Here is an 18,430-nt window from a genome sequence, read left to right as displayed (position 1 = left end):
AATCCTCTAATTAGTTTTTGTTCATAAAATGGACAAACAAGTAATGGGGAATAGAAGAGTAAAGGAAACCCAGGCAACACAATACCCACTAAATGTTTCTCTCTTCTTTATTACACTAAAAAAATTTGTCCACAAAGTAACTACTTTCCAAATAATTCATATTCATATTTTCAGTTTTTAAAAATAGTTTTTGTAGTTGTATAGTAACTTTTATTTATTTTTATGTGGTGCTGAGGATTGAACCCAGGGACTTGCACATGTGAGGCGAGTGCTCTACCGCTGAGCCATAACCCCAGCCCCAATATTTTCAGTTTTAATGTTTACTTGTACCTGTTTCAAAAATATCAGATTTTTAAGATTTAGCAGCTACCATTAAAGATGAATAATGTATAAAAAGGTAAACTGAAATACTATCTAGTAAAATACAGAAAGTAATGATATCATGATCTCAAGAATTAAACCAAAAATTTCATGAACCAAGTATATAACAAGCACATCAAAAAAGGGCAGACAGGCTGGGCGAAATGGCGCTCGCTTGTAATCCCAGCGGCGCAGGATTGGGAGTTCAAAGCCAGCCTCAGCAAAAGCAAGGCACTAAGCAACTCAGTGAGATGCTGTCTCTAAATAAATACAAAATAGGGCTGGGGATATGGCTCAGTGGTTGAGTGTCCCTGAGTTCAATCCCCTCACACAAAATAAATAAATAAAAAGCAGACATTAAATTACTAGGAATATTATTTATCTTCCCCTTTTATTTCCTGGAAACCAATCTGTTGCCATCTCAAAATACTACAGTGGTACAATATTTTAATATTATACCTTTTTTGCAGTTATTTACGTCAACATTTTTTAAATTTCCTTTTAGTTTGGTGGTGCTAAGGACTAAACCCAGGGCCTCATATATGTTAAACATAGGCTCTCACTGAGGTAAACCTAACAAACCACGTTTTTCTTTTAAATAAAAAAGTATTTTAAATTATGTAGTTTTATGTCAAACATTTTAATCATTCAATGTGGAGTCAACAAATATTTATAGAGCACCTATGAGCCAACTATAGGCTAAAGAGTGCAACCGGGGGACAAAAAAAAAAAAAAAAAAAAAACATGGTATTTACCCTCATGGAGATTGCAGTCTATCAGGCAAGAAAGACATGAAACAGACTTACAACAATGATTAAATACTATCAAATAGAAGATATAGGAAAATCTTGAAATATAAATAAGAGTTCTAAACATGTGGGAGGCAGTTTATCAGAAAGTCCAGGCAGATGTCTCTAAAAAGCAGACATTTAAACTAAGATCTGAAAAACAAACAGCCAAAGAATACTGGTAAGAAGGGAGCATGTTCCAGGTTGAAAAACAGCATGTAAAATGGATGGCCTCAGGCTGGAAACAGAATAGTACTAAAGCATATAAAGAAGTCAAGTGTTGAAGAGACTGAGAAGGTAGGGAAAAATGTAGATGCCTTCTAAGCTATGTGACACATTTGACTAAATTCTAGTAATAATATGTTGAAGAGTTTTTGGGAGAAAAGAATAGGATAATATAAGATTTGCTTTGGGATAATTAATTGCAGTTTTCTCTCTTGACCACAATGAGAAAAGATCAGAAAGGATATATATATATAAAAAAAAAAAAAAAAAAGCCAATTCAGTAAAAGAACCAAAGGGTTCAAAAAATAAAATTTCATTTCAGAAAAAAAATTAATTGGTTTGATACCAAGATTCTTACAATTCTCTCAAGAAATCAAATCTCTCTTCTTAAATTTAAGGATTTATCTGGCATAAATATATACTTGAAAGAATATACCATGTTTTATTGTTTTTAGAGTTCATATACTGAGGCACAATTCAAAAGATGGCTGTACCCAAATCAATAGGATACAACTAGTTCAACATTAATAGATAAAGAAATTCACAAAGGGGGCTGGAGTCGTAGCTTAGTGGTAGAGTATTTGCCTAGCATGTGTGAGGCACTGTGTTCAATTTTTAGCACCACATATAAATAATAAAGTCTATTGACAACTAATAAAATATTTAAAAGAAGAAATTCGCAAAAGGAAAAGGGGCTATATAAATGTGATATAAAGTTAAATGTGTAAGATCTAAAGCAAAATAACGAAAGAACTAACTGAATTAAGTACTGTCTCTCTAAGCTTTGGTTTTTCTCATTAATAAAGTAGGGGTACGGTACAGAGTTGCTATGAAAATAAATGGTACAAAAATGTTTTCCAAACTCAATATTTTTATACAAACATTCTATAAGTACTGACCCTCAACAACCAAATCATTAGGTATTATAAAAGTAAATCTACCTGATTACAGTTTCTCTTCTAATCTTAAAGACTTTCATGCTGGACATGGTGGCCCATGCCTATAATCCAGTTACTTGGGAGGCTGAAGCAGGTCAAAGCCAGCCTCAGCAATTGGAGGCCTTAAACAAATCAGTGAGACCCTGTCTCAAAATAAAAAAGAAAAAGGGCTGGGGATGTGGCTCAGATGTTGAGTGCTCCTGAGTTCAATTCCTGGTAACAAAAAAAAAAAAAAAAGAAAAAAAAAAAAAAGGAGTTTTTTTTTTCATTGAAAATCTGTTATTTATTAATGTATTCTATGATTATTAACTATCACTTTATGAAATGATTTTAGATTTCCAAAAATATAATGTGGAATAGTGTTTCCATAAGCTTTCAGCTAGATTCTTCTGATGTTAACATATTATAACTGTAGTACATATATTAAAGCTAAGAAATTATTGTTGTAATAATCAACTCCAAATTTGATCTGAATTTCACATTTCCTATCAATGTCTTTTTTTCTTCTTTTACTGAATCTAATCCAGAATACAGCATTGAAATTTGTCATTAGCCTCTCAACTCTGTGACAGTTTCTTAAAGTTTCCTGACTTTTATCATGTGGACACTTTTGAAAACAACTGGTTAGGTTTTTTGTGGTTTTTTTGCGTTTTTTTTGCATTAGAATTCTTAATACACCATTATACCATAATTTATCATCTCTGATAAGGTATGTTGACACCAAATTCACATATCTTCATACATGTAGTTTGTATAATGATGAGGGTCTCCTTTCACCATCCATGCTATTTCCCTTCTCCCTCCCATTCCCTCCCACCCCTATTCCCTGTCTAGAGGTAATCTTCCTCCCTTGCTCTCCCACTCAACTCCATTTTGAGCCACCCCCTCCACCCCCACCCCCGTTTATAACAGAGAAGACATTTGGCATTTGTTTTTTGGGGATCGGCTAACTTCACTTAGCATAATCTTCTCTAATGCCATCCATTTTCCTGCAAATGCCATGATCTTATTCTTTTTTAGTGCTGAGTAATATTCCATTGTGTATAAATGCCACATTTTTTTAATCCATTCATCCGCTGAAGGACATCTAGGTTGGCTCCATAGTTTAGCTATTGTGAACTGTGTTGCTATAAACATTGATGCGGCTGTGTCCCTGTAATATGCTGTTTTTAGGTCCTTTGGGTATAGTCCAAGAAGAGGAATAGCTGGGTCAATTGGTGGTTCCATTTGTCTACTGAGTGAAGGCAAAATTTATGTCATATAGCTACTGGAACTAAAGTTCTTAACTATATGAGGAAAATTCACAGGTTATTTCTATTATATCTGCATTTTAAGGTAGCAAAATATTAAAACCATTAGGGTATTAAATCTGTAACCTCCCACAAGGCTTTATGACTATCCTGTGTGGGTCGATTTCCCAGGTCTCTAGTAAGATGCATCCAGTTTGGGTTAGACTGCTTCCTTTCTTTCTTCAGCATCTGGCCCCCAACATAGGGCAAGTAAAAGTTCTGTATTTAAAGACGTGACCGGCTGGGAAGTTTCCCAATTGGTGCCCCTAGAGAGCAAACTGCGGACTTGGAGCAGTGTGACCTTCCCAATCAGTGGGGAGGGAAAAGATGTACACCTAGAAGATAGGGCATGGGCCAGGGTAAGACAGTAGAACCTTCTAGAGGACCCAAGGGGAAAGTTCTGAGTGGACCTGGGAAGGGACATGGGAGCCCCATTTGAGATAATCTATCGCCTTTCAATATCAGGTATCCTCAAGAGGGCCCCAGGCCTGGGCCTGTCCAGAGGCATAAAGATGCCATGCTAATGGGAGGAGCTAATGCTGAGGTCTGGGGAAGTCACCACACAGCTCCCAGACCTGCATTTTGTACAAATACCCGCACAGAAAGTAAACAGTTCTTGGTGAACTCAAAGAAGCCCCACCCTTCAATCAAACAAGAAGCCAAATGCTCACACACATTATTTTCCAAGAAAATGAATCTGCCCCTCCAATTAGCACCCATGTGGGGAGAGGGAATACAGAGCCATGGAAGGACACAGCTCAAATGGAGACATTGTGTGAATGTGTGTTTCCAAGGAATCTTCATATTGCTCTCCAAATTGGCTGCACAAATTTGCAGTCCCACCAGCAGTGTATGAGTGTACCTTTTTCCCCGCATCCTCGCCAGCACTTGTTATTTGTCTTCATAATGGCTGTCACTCTTACTGGAGTGAGATGGTATCTTAGAGTAGTTTTGATTTGCATTTCTATGATTGCTAGAGATGATGAGCATTTTTTCGTATATTTGTTGATTGACTGTATATCCTTTTCTGAGAAGTGTCTTTTCAGGTTCTTGGCCCATTTACTGATTGGATTATTTGTTTCTTTGGTGCTTATCTTGTTGAGCTCTTTATATACCCTAGAGATTAGAGCTCTATCTGATGTGTGAGAGGTAAAAATTTGTTCCCAGGATGTAGGCTCCCTATTCACCTCACATATTATCTCTTTTGCTGAGAAAAAACTTTTTAGTTTGAATCCATCCCATTTGTTAATTCTTGGTTTTAATTCTTGTGCTACAGGCGTCTTATTAAGGAAGTTGGGGCCTTGAGAGATACTATTTTCCCCCTCTGGCTTCCTTAAGGAGCTGAAAATTATTGCACTATTATATAAATATCTACAACTGATTACGAACTTCCTAGTTTCAAAAGATATCTAGAAAAATGTTCAAATCCTTTAATTCAAAGAATCCCTGAAGTAATTAAAAATAAAGAGAGACTGTATCAGAATAATTTGTTTCATTTACGAAGATGTAAAACTGAACATAAAACTTAATCATTCTGGGAAATATATGATGGGGGAGAAATGGCAAGTGTTTCCTAATTACTACTGGAATTGCTAGCCAGATAAATCACAAGGGATGGAGTGTTCTTCATCATATCTATAATCTAAAAGCAAATTTGATTTTATTATTTACCAAAAAAATTAACACACAGCTATAAGAGTAGTAATTTCAACTCACTTAGGGAAACTGTCATTCTTCAAAAGTTTCACCCTTTTGGTCAACCATAATTTGAAAAGAAATTTAAGCAAAATAAAAGTAAAACCTCATATATTTGGTACTTTGTCATAATAAACATTCACTTTATTTCCCTGAAATAAACTAACCCCCCTCCCAAACCAAAATACAAATACATCTTGGAAGTCTGTTTTTGAAAGGAAAAGAAGAAAAGAAATAGACTACAGAAGAAAGGCAGGGAGAAGAAAGTTAAGAAAACTAAAACCATGCCAAATGGAAATATGAAGACCATTTAGGGAAATAATTAAAAGACCAAGACAATAAAACAAAATATCTGTATCAGAAATAATTACATAAAAAGCACAAATTATAGAACCGTTATACTAGGATTATGACTAGGAATGCAGAAGAAAATGTTTTGAAAGAAAAAATACTGAAAAAACAACAATGCATTTAAATAAGTAATGAGTAGATAATCTAACTAGGTATGAACTAAGTATGAACTGAATAAAAGAAAAGAATAAATAGAGAATATTAGGAAAAGAACAAGTGATAAAGGAATAAAAACCCACAGACATTTAAAATCTTATAATTTATTGATATGTTAAATAATGTCAAATTACATCCTGCATGTTAAACCTTATAGATTTATAAATGAAACAATCCAACAAATAAGAAATACATAACAAAAAAATTAAATCTAAGGGTCTAGGGAAAAAACCTTCCTGACTGAATAAATGTTAAACTACAAACTGCGGATTAATTTAAAGACAGTTTTGGAAACATGGCAAAATATAGCACTCAAAATGAAAAAGTAGAGAAACTTTCTCCTCAAAGATTTGCATATAGTTTTAAGTGACTCCCTTGCTGCCTTTGTTCAAACTAGTTTCATTAGAGAATCTCAGAATTTTAAACATAGATAGGATTTCAGACTTATTAGATATTTGGGCAATAATGATATTATTGAGGGCAAAGTTATTTCCTTATTGTTTCCTTACAACATTTCTAAGAAACAGATCACCCAAAACTCATTATTCTCACCCACTAAGACTAGAGAACTTAACAGCAATCTTGCACAGAAAAGTAAGTAAAACAAAAGTAAGTATATAGGTAAAAATGCCAAAAAAAAAAAAGATGAGAAATGGAAGATCTAAAAGTAAAAGTTTATTTTACTAATATGATAAATGTAAGAGAAATGCAAAGAAATCATTTAAAAAGATTATGTATTATAATCTTTCTCTTAAAATAAACATGCATTAAATGAATATACAAATTTAACTTTAAAATCTATATAAATTTTAAGGGTTTTTTTTCATGATTTCTCTCTACCCATGGTTCCTTTATTACTGAAGTAAAATTATATATATGGAATAAACTATAGCTAAAAATAGGCATAATGTAGATAAGAAGAAAGCAGAAAAGATACTATTGGCAATTCATTAATATCTTTGAAAGTAAATGCTGCTATGCCAAGTACATATTCATGTTCTCTCTTCTACAGTAAATGAATAAAAAGTTAGTAAAAAAGAACAGATTGATGGGATCTTTTGGCTGTTTTTTTGTTGTTGTTATGGTTTTTGTTAGTTATGAAAATAATATTAAAGGAAATTCTAGGGTGTTAGAAATAGCTGACCACTTTGGAGGTCCCACACTAAGACTGAACTCTAGTTTGATGTTAATAATTTAAATCAAGGACCAGGAGATATAAAGCAGTCAGGATTTATAAGCTGATTATAAAATAAAGTGACATAAAACACTGAGACAAGTATAGTTCTTAAATTGTATTAGTATAGTTTTAATATTCCAAGTGTAATAAACTGACAACCTAATTCACTCATAAACCTTAACATCTTAAAAATCAGGTTTTTCCCCCCTACTGTAAAGCTATCCTTGGACTGTCTTTCTTCTTCCTACCAATTATATCATTTTTTTTAAAACCCCATACCTACCTCTGACCTTTTATTGTGACACCCCAATGCATCAATTACACCAATTACCTACAGCCTTTAATTTAATATTTACTAATGCTGAGGAGTTGAGCCTAGAAAGAATAAAAAAAAAAAACTCACTCATTTTGTAAGGCCTAATAGTATATTAAAGAAAAGAAAGGTAAATAAATAGATGCAAGCATGTGTCAAAAACTATAGTAAAAAATTACCTAAAATCACTTAATCCTACCCAATGGCATCTAAGATTTAAAAGATGCTCATTTAAAATTTACAAAAAATAAGGGATAATTCACAGAGAAATACAAGATGTGAAGAGACAAAGGGATAACAAAACAAAACATGTCTGACTCTAAGAATTGCCAAACAGTTGCACAATGCTGGAGAGCACAAGGTACAGGTGAGGAAAGGTCAATTTTCTGTGCCCCATTAAAACAACTGAGACTATTTAAAGTCACTAGAGAAAGAAGTGGAGGCAAGGCATGATCATATTTGCATTTCACAAAGTTTAGAGAAATGGTAACTTTGTCCTGGAGGTACTAGCATTGTCTGGATGCTACCATCCAGAGAGGGTGCTACCAACATTTAGTGGGTGGAGTTAGAGATGATGATAATACATCCTATAGGGCAAAAGTCATCAGCCTATAACAAAAAATTAACTCACCCCCAAATAGTCACCACTTCCAAGGTTAAGAAACCTTGATTAGAGATAAATTAAAGGATATAATAAGATTAAGCACAGGGGATCAAATAGCATATCAATTCTAAGAGAGCAAGAATTATGTTCTTATTAGCCAGCAACTCCTCATCCTAGTCTAGAACCAGGTATAACATAAGGAATCAACATTTAGTTGTTGAATAAATGAGTGATCCAGGCAACAAGTCTAAAAATAAAATGATTTCCAGTGTTCTACTTTGGAATACCAGACAGGCAAAATTCTATTTAGTTTAAGGCAAATGTGTGATATTCAAATAAGGAGGTCCAATAATTAGCATATAGTTTAAAAACATTTCAGAAAATCCAATTTAGTCATCTTAAATAATGCCCTTGCAATATAACAAAATGTTCAATAAAAAATTAACAAACCCTAAGTACAGAATGATACCCAAGAAAATAAAATTAGTGAAAAAACTTGGTGAAATATGAGTAAGGCCTGTTGTTCAGTTAGCGGCAATATACCAAAGTCGGTTTAGTAGTTTTGAGAAATATACTAGATAATGTAAAATTATAACATTAGGGGAAACTGTATGAGGGGAGTAAGAACTCTTTGAAATACCTATGCAGCTTTTCAATAAATAATATCCTATTCCAAAATTAGAAGTTTGTTTTTAAAAACCCAACTATCCCAAATGTGTCAAAAGTTCATATCTGGGATCTATATTAAACAATTAAATCTGTACGATAAGAAAAGCTAAAATACTAAGTTTCTATGAATGAAGAAAGAGCAAAGAAAACTTTTAAAAGGTAGCCAGAAAATGGCAAAGCAAAATCAACCAAATAAATAAGTCAAAATGACAAACACTCATATTTCTATGACAAATTCTTTTGAGCTATACTCGGACAGCTTGAAATGATTACTGCATCACTATGCAGGAAAACTACTCAGCCAAAATTTTAAAAAACTGAAAAAAAAAAAAAAAAAATCAATGACTTTTTCTATCACTTTCCTGTTCAAAACTTATAACAATGATTGTCAAACTGTACATCAGGTGAACTGTGATAAGACATGACAATAATTATGACTATATAGTCATTTTCACCAGTCCAGCATCTCTTAAGCAATTTCAAAGAAATATGTGAATAGAAATTTTTTTAAAAGTAGGCAAAACTGGCATTCTAGTCGAGGAATTTCTTAATATAAAGAGGTAAGATTTTCTTAAAAATAGGAATGGAAGAGAAAAATATTTTTTAACTTAAATTATAACAATCAAATAGTATTCATAAAGGTACATCAATGATCAGCTTGGTATTTAATGTTTTTACACATCACAGAAAAACAAACTGATATAAAACACATAAAAGTGGACAAGAGAGGCTAAAATGAGAAAGTTTTGTATTTGTTCAACTGAAGTCTTAGAAGGAAAAATGGAGCCTATTATTTTAAAAGATAATGGCTGAGAATGTTCCAGTTTCAATAAAAGACATTACAAATTCAAAAAGACTAATAAGTTCAAACAAGATACATAAAAGATACTGACACCAAAACACACTGTAGTCAAACTGCAGAAAATCAAGGAAAATAAAAATCTTTTATTTAAAGCAACCAGAGTATCATTTCCAAAGTAATAACAGATGATTTAAATACAAATATATCAATAATTACACGAAAAGGACTAAATGTTCCACACAAAGTACAAAGATTGTCATATTTTTAAAGCCATTTCTTAATTCCATTTTTAAGAGATAAGGAAAATAAGATTAAAAAAAGTAAGCAATGGAAAACGACATATATAAAGATCAAATATGAAACTGTATTAATGATTATCAGTAAATAATTACCCAGGAGAAAAAGAAATAAGAGTTGGATAGGAACAAAGATGGAACATAACAGGAGGGTGGAGGTGCAGGGAAAGGATATAATTAAAATATGAAGGTCTCTGAAAGTCAGGAATTGACTTAGTGGTAGATGTAATACAATATTACTAAAAATATTATGGGACTGGATTGTGGCTCAGTGGTAGAGTGCACGCCTAGCACGGGCGAGACCCTGGGTTCAATCCTTAGCACCACATAAAGATAAAATAAAGGTATTATGTTCAACTTCAACAAAATATTTTTTTAAAAATATTATAATCGTGCTCGCTTCAGCAGCACATATACTAAAATTGGAACAATACAGAGAAGATTAGCATGGCCCCTGCGCAAGGATGACACACAAATTCGTGAAGTGTTCCATATTTTTAAAAATAAAAGACCCAGAATAGCAAAAGCAATTCTAAGCAGGAAGAGTGAAACAGGCGGTATAGCGATACCAGACTTCAAACTATACTACAGAGCAATAGTAACAAAAACAGCATGGTACTGGTACCAAAACAGGCGGGTGGACCAATGGTACAGAATAGAGGACACGGAGACCAATCCACAAAATTACAACTATCTTATATTTGACAAAGGTGCTAAAAGCATGCAATGGAGAAAGGATAGTATCTTCAACAAATGGTGCTGGGAAAACTGGAAATCCATATGCAACAAAATGAATCTGAATCCCTTTCTCTCGCCATGCGCAAAAGTTAACTCAAAATGGATCAAGAAGCTTGATATCAAAACAGAGACTTTGCGTCTGATAAAAGAAAAAGTTGGCTCCAATCTACATATTGTTGGGTCGGGCTCCAAATTCCTTAATAGGACACCCATAGCACAAGAGTTAAAAACAAGAATCAACAAATGGGACTTACTCAAACTAAAAAGTTTTTTCTCAGCAAGAGAAACAATAAGAGAGGTAAATAGGGAGCCTACATCCTGGGAACAAATTTTTACTCCTCACACTTCAGATAGAGCCCTAATATCCAGAGTATACAAAGAACTCAAAAAATTAGACAATAAGAGAACAAACAACCCAATCAACAAATGGGCCAAGGACCTGAACAGACACTTCTCAGAGGAGGACATACAATCAATCAACAAGTACATGAAAAAATGCTCACCATCTCTAGCAGTCAGAGAAATGCAAATCAAAACCACCCTAAGATACCATCTCACTTCAGTAAGATTGGCAGCCATTATGAAGTCAAACAACAACAATGCTGTTGAGGATGTGGGGAAAAGGGTACACTTGTATATTGCTGGTGGGACTGCAAATTGGTGGGGCCAATTTGGAAAACAGTATGGAGATTCCAGGGAAAGCTAGGAATGGAACCACCATTTGACCCATCTATTCCCCTTCTCGGACTATTCCCCAAAGACCTTAAAAGAGCGTATTATAGGGATACAGCTACATCGATGTTCATAGCAGCACAATTCATAATAGCTAGACTGTGGAACCAACCTAGATGCCCTTCAATAGATGAATGGATAAAAAAAATGTGGCATTTATACACAATGCAGTATTACTCAGCAATAAAAAATGACAAAATCATGGCATTTGCAGGGAAATGGATGGCATTAGAGCAGATTATGCTAAGTGAAGCTAGCCAATCCCTAAAAAACAAATGCCAAATGTCTTCTTTGATATAAGGAGGGCAACTAAGAACAGAGCAGGGAGGAAGAGCATGAGAAGAAGATTATCATTAAACAGGGATGAGAGGTGGGAGGGAAAGGGAGAGAGAAGGGAAATTGCATGGAAATGGAAGGAGACCCTCATTGTTATACAAAATTACATATAAGAGGAAGTGAGGGGAAAGGGTGAAAAAAAAACAAGAGAGAGAAATGAGTTATGATAGATGAGGTAGAGAGAGGGGAGGGGGGATAGGAAGGGGATAGGAAGGGCAGAAGAATACAACATACACTAGTATGGCAGTATGTAAAACGTGGATGTGTAACCCATGTGATTCTGCAATCTGTATACAGAGTAAAAATGGGAGTTCATAATCCACTTGAATCAAATGTATGAAATATGATATGTCAAGAGCTCTGTAATGTTTTGAACAATAATAAAAAAAATAAATAAAAAACTGAAAAAAATATTATAATCAACTTCTTCATAAGTTCTTGAGTAAAAGAAAGACACAGTAATAGGAGAACTGAATAAGATTACTATTACAGTGTCACATAGTATGCTGGAAGGAAGAAAGGTGGAAAATGGAAGCAATTAAGTCTAGTTCAGAAAATGCTATATCAATCCCAGGTAAAACAAGGATCTAGAAGTAGTTGAAGTGAAAGAAATATTGAACTCAAGAGGAAGACCTATCTGCAACAGTTCTTCTTTGAAATTTTATAGACAAAAATATGCACAGGACTTACAGATAACCAAACTGCTTTTGTTTTCTACAGTAACAAATCTGAATTGTGATACTAACACTACTAAACTCAATCTAATAACATCCAGTTTAGTAAAAAAGGTTTGTAAAAATAAAACACTAAAGAGCTAATTAGCTTACACAAGGCACAATGTATATGTTCCATAATTACACATTATTATGACTTTGTTATTAAAACTATTAATGTAAGAAAAAATCTGATAGTTCTTTCCTCTTTGAATGCTGATGCATATGAGATTCTGTGACAGCACAGTAAATAAAAAAACTTTTTATTTTCAAATACTATTTACCAAGAGGATATCAATTATAAAAAGAACTCAACTCACCAATGCTGGGTGGGCTACCATAGTTAATTGGTGACTCAGGTGGTCTTCCACAATGCAATGCAGCCAGAGCAGATCCTTTCCATACAACATGCTTGCAGCCTATTAAACACACATATTTTTATGAATACAAAAATAGGACACAAGAACAAAGTGAGAAAAAGAATGTCTAAATTATACTGGAAAATTTCCTTACTTTTATTTGTACGTAGCAAGGACTGTCTTCCAGCTCCTAATAAAGTTTGTACTCCAGGAACACTTTGAGGAATTTCTTGTTCAAGAAGTGGTCCTAGTCGATGACATATTTGCAGCAAGTGATCAGGTGCTAGATGTCTGTAATACTTCACCTATTATGTGAAAGACATACAAAAATATTTGTTATGTAAAATTATATAATTCTTTACAACAAGTGGAATGTAAAACCACTTGTTTCATAAAAAATAGCTGCACTAACCATCATTAGTCCCTTGAAGACCAAAAAAAAAAAAAAAAGCTAAAAACTAATGTAACCTAAATGTAGCAAGATATATGAATTAACAGATGCTAGTCAATGAAAATGCTAATGAATAAAAAACATAGCATTATATATTTCAGTTTATCACTTGGATTTTTCAAAAACTTTAAGAAACAACCAAAGAAAAAAATCATCCAACTACAAAAGACAATAAATGTTTTTGAGACCCTAATATTATGAAGAAAATCTCCAGAATAATTAAGAATTAAACAATTGGGGCTGGGGATGTGGCTCAAGCGGTAGCGCTCTTGCTTGGCATGCATGCAGCCCGGATTCGATCCTCAGCACCACATACAAACAAAGGATGTTGTGTCTGCGGATAACTAAAAAATAAATATTAAAATTCTCTCTCTCTCTAAAAAAAAAAAGGGATTAAATAATTGACAAGTTTATATTCTCATTACAAAACTTAAGAACACTTAATATCTACACCGAATTTTATAACTTACCAAAAATCTTTTATAAAAGGCAAAATTCCAACTCTTGCTTTAGGCAAGTTTCAAATATAAAATAAACCTAACTACCATAAAAACTTTAGGAACAACTCCAAAACACTGATTAATTTCTGTTAGCATTTGAAACCAATTATGAAATGCTGATATTTTTATACTCTTGTCTTTAAAGAAATGAGCAGTACCACACAATTTAAACAGATTTAAATTAGAACAAAAATATACTATTTTATCACTTTATATACAGCTACCAAGGTATAAAAGATGTCAGTTAAGTACCTAACTGCACCATTAAAGGTGTTTTCAAAAGCATGTTCTAGAAACCCCTGGAGGTTTTACAGATAAAAAAATGAATACCATTGATACTGCATTTCCTTTTTTACTACATATATGACTAGAGATATCACAAAGATTGAATGTAGAAACTGATATGGAATTCTAACAGTCCTGTATTAATCTAGACACCAAAGATCGACAAAAATGTAAAACAACACCTCTCCTCACAGAAGTTTTTATAAAATTTATACTATTATTTGTATTAACATGAAAGTATTCACTAGGCTTCTAATGTGTCAAGTGGTAAGTCACTATTATGGTAAATACCAATAAATTATAACCCACATAAAGGGACCTCAATAATATTTAGTGTAAAGGGGTTCTGAGACCAAGAAGTTTCAAAACTGCTCTCCAATTCATGAGTTTTTAAGATGAATTTTTTATGATAGGACTAATGAGGAGTAGATAAGGAATTAAACCATTTCATTCCATCCTGTAATTATCTGTAACACACCACTGCACAAGACCACGAGTGATATTCTTTAAAAGTTGGTTATTACACTTCCTCCTAAGCTGGAGCCAAAAAGGGAAACCCATCTTACTTTTCATCATAACATACTGCTATTGTGGATAAGATGGAGTCATACTGTCACACTTTGATCATTTTAAACTGCAGAGTCCGGCACACAGTAGGTAGTTAAAAAGTCTTGGCAGAATCAAAAACTTTACAAAAAGGGGTTCTAATAAAACATGCATAATGCAAATTTTCACACTACATACCTAGTTGGAGATTTTAAAAGTCCACTGACATTAAGAAATCTTCAGATACATCTATTTAATTTTATTTCAACCACAATTTTCTAAACTTTAGCTACAACACCCCTTTTTTCCATAATATCATATTCACTTAGAACATTTTCCAGAAACCGCTAGTATGATTAAATAAAACTGACATTTGGGCTGGGATTGTGGCTCAGAGGTACAGCGCTTGCCTGACCAATGTGAGGCACTGGGTTCGATTCTCAGCACCACATATAAATAAATGAATAAAATAAAGGTCTATCGACAACTAAAAAAAAAAATTTAAAACCTGACATTAAAAAGTATTTAGAAGAAAATATAACAAAATATGAGAACTTAAAAACTATATTTACACTTTTCTCTGATCTTTTCCAGTATGTTCTTCAACTCTACTGCATAGTAAGGTGACTATGGTTACCAAAATATTTCAAAATAGCTAGAGGGAAGACTTTAAATGTTCTTAGCATAAAGAAATGATAAATTTATGAGGTGACAGATATGCTAAATACCCTAATTTGATCATCACATAAGGTATATATTTATCAAAATAACACAGTGGCCGGGTGGGATGTGCACGCCTGTGAACCCAGCAATAGGAAGGATTAAAGGAGGCGGAGTTGCCAGTCTCAGCAACTTAGCAAATTCTGTCTCAAAATAAAAAATAAAAAGACTGGGGATATAGCTCCATGGTAAAGTACCCTGGGTTCAATCCCTAGTACAAAAACAAAAAAAAAAAAAACATACACTGTACCTCATAAATATGTAGAAACATTTATATGTCAAAAACAAAATTTAAAAGTTATAAAAGATAAAATTTAAATGAAAAAGTCTAGAATATTTTTAAGGTCCCTTTCAGTTCTAAACTTATATGTGGTAATTATTTCAATGTAATTTCTTAAATGCTCAAAATTCCTTTAAAAATTTATACTTCAGCTGTGTGTGGTGGCACACACCTGTAATCCCAGTGGCTCAGGAGGCTGAGGCAGCAGGATCCCGAGTTCAAAACCAGCCTCAGCAAATGCGATGCACTAAGCAATTCAGTGAGACCCTGTCTCTAAATAAAATATAAAAATACAAAATAGGGCTGAGGATGTGGCTCAGTGGTTGAGTGCCCCTGAGTTCAATCTCTGGTACCCACACCACCCTCCAAAATTATACTTCAAAAAAATAAAGTTCATTACTTACTAACTTCAGTTCTGTGATGATCCTGTTTTATCAACTGCTGGCAAAAATATCTTTCCAGGTACAGAACCTGAAAATCTGTACTGCAGAATTCTATCTTTTTTGAGTCACTTTGTCTAAAGCTTTCTTTGATAATATATTTTGATTTTTCAAAAATCAACTTTCACTTCAGTTCTTAAACTCCTCATATTTTCTCCAGCTTTTGAGACTTTATAGAAGCTGATTCCTATGCTGGCAATCTTCTTTTTACACACCCACTTCTGCACCTCAATCTCTTTCATGTTTTAATCTATATGCCTCACTGACTTCCATGATCTATTCACAACTCTGCCCCTTCTTTATGTACATTCTTTGTGTTCCTGTAGGACATTATATTCCTTTTCAAATGTTCCTTCATCTCCTGGCATTCTATAGTATTTATCAAATTAATTGTTCTTAATATAACTTGATACTTAACCTTCAGTGGAAATCTAATAACTATGATTCTCATTCACAGAAACACACAGGTTCTTGCCCAATCTGGGGATTCAAAAGACCCTTTCACTAATACTAAAATTGCTGGTTAACTTGTTCATATCCTATATAAAAAAGATATAGGATTAAACCTTGTTTATCTGTCTACATGGTTTCTAATGTAGGACTTGAAGTTAAGTGCTTAATAAACTATTAGATAAATAAACACATGAGAAAATGTAAAAATTGGGGCTGGGGTTGTGGCTCAGTGGTACAGCACTTGCCTAGCATGTGTGAGGCACTGGGTTCAATTCTCAGCACAACATATAAAACAAATAATTAAAGGTCCATCAATAGCTAATAAAAATATTTTTTAAAAAGAAAATGTAAAAATTACTACTTCACTGCTAAAAAACCAAAACATTTTCAACACCTATCCTAGCACATAAAAATAAAGCAAAAAATATTTTATATTTACATAGTCTAATGATTCTAATGATTTTAGTCACTTTTTAAAGCCACAAAACATATTTTCAAACAAAATTTTAGACAAAACAAAGTTACAAAGCATTCTTACTTAAGCATCAGGGATACAAATCTCAATGCCTGACTCTACACTTGGTTCCTCTTAGCACTCTCTGAGGTATTTGCCACAAGAGGAAAGCTGAAGCTGTTTTCTCATAAAATCTATAAGGCTACCAGCATCTGTATTTATCCTACATCTTATTAACATAATTGCCCCTATTAATATCTAAGATCTAATCCCCCTAATGCTTTGAATCCTAACTCAAAAGTATTTTATACCAACACCTATATGGACTATCCCAACAACCAAATTCTCTAACTTAATGGAAATCCTAAACTATAAATTAGTCCTCCACAATCCTTATGTTCCCCCCCTTCCTTAACATCTCCACCTACATTTAAACATGCTCACTCTGCTTTCAACTTGGGCAAAAACCAAAAATCCTGACTTGACTTCTCTAACCCATCCCTTCTCAACATTAATACCCCAGCTATCACTTTCCCTTTCTTCTCCTCTTTAGAAACATGGTTTTTAAAAAACAGTCTATTGGGGCTGGGGATGTGGTTCAAGCGTAGGTGCGCTCACCTGGCATGCGTGTGGCCTGGGTTCGATCCTCAGCACCACATACAAAACAAAAAAGATGTTGTGTCCACTGAAAACTAAAAAATAAATATTAAAAAATTCTCTCACTCTCTCTAAAAAAATAAAAATAAAAAATAGTCTATCGTCAGTCTCATCTCATCTCTCACTCTCACTTCAACCTACTACATACAAGCTTTCATCCTCCTGACATTACAAGGGCTCTTACTAAAAGTTCACCTTACTTGTTGACAAATCTATACTATCTCAATATCTCTAACCCAGTTGAGCATTCATTCACTCCTTTGCAAACCCTACGTTCTCTTAACATCTGCCAGACTCCTTGGTTTTCCTCCTATCTCTTTAACCATTCCTTCTCTTTGTCCTTTATAGGCTTATCCTCTTCTACCTAGCCATTAAATGAAGTTCCTTAAAGTTCTAGGTCCCAGAACCCAAATCCAGACCCTCTTTTCCTCCCAAAATTCAACACTGACCCCCAAAACGTTCCCTACCTTGATGAACATCAACACTATCTTTCCAAACTTAAAACTGGAACAAGGAGTCATAACTTTTCTCACTGCTTGGGCCTCCCACCTATCCCACCCCAGTATCCAATCTGTCACCAAATCCACCTGACTTTTTCTTCTTATTCTTAAACCTATCTACCTCTATCTCCATAATAACAACCTGCCCAAAAGTTCAAATCATCTTCGCAACAAACTCTATCTTTCCCATACTTACTCATGCCTTCCACCTTATCCAACTCTATTTTCTATATTGCAAATAAAATTCTTTCCAAAACACACATTTGATCAAGTCACCTCTAAACTTAAAACACTACAGAGGCTTTCCTTGCTCTTTTTAGATACAGATCCAAATTCCTAAAATGGTCTACTTATCTGGCACATTCCCATTCCCCACTAGCTCTCACTCCACAATTCAGATACAATGGACTTCTTTCAGGTTCTTTACCTATACTCTTTCCTGTCAGGCTTTTCCCATGTGGCACACTTTCTGCATTTCTGACACCCCTCTTATCCAAACAACTCTTCTATATGCTTCAGATAGTCCCTCCAATGTAACTTCCTTTGTTCTTTACAAAGACTCTTTTCTCTGTTGACACTTTCCATGATTCCTTTTTAATTCAC

General features: G+C 33.8%; 1 protein-coding gene and 1 non-coding gene across 2 annotated transcripts in view; one reads left to right on the top strand and one right to left on the bottom strand.

Moving 5' to 3' along the window:
• Phip (pleckstrin homology domain interacting protein) overlaps positions 1-18,430 on the bottom strand; it is a 125,869-nt gene that overhangs the window by 95,902 nt on the left and 11,537 nt on the right. Inside the window, exons 5-6 of the mRNA XM_027928102.2 lie at positions 12,696-12,846; positions 12,503-12,601 (exon numbers count right to left, since the gene is read on the bottom strand). Coding sequence (XP_027783903.2) covers positions 12,503-12,601; positions 12,696-12,846 — 250 coding nt within the window. The remainder of the gene's footprint in view (positions 1-12,502; positions 12,602-12,695; positions 12,847-18,430) is intronic.
• Positions 10,056-10,162, top strand: LOC114087011 (U6 spliceosomal RNA). The gene has a single exon (XR_003581741.1). It is a non-coding gene; the product is annotated as a U6 spliceosomal RNA (small nuclear RNA).

This window comes from Marmota flaviventris, chromosome 6 (genome assembly GCF_047511675.1).
Source record: "Marmota flaviventris isolate mMarFla1 chromosome 6, mMarFla1.hap1, whole genome shotgun sequence".
Lineage (NCBI taxonomy): Eukaryota > Metazoa > Chordata > Mammalia > Rodentia > Sciuridae > Marmota > Marmota flaviventris.
This window is presented reverse-complemented; position numbering and strand designations above follow the sequence as displayed.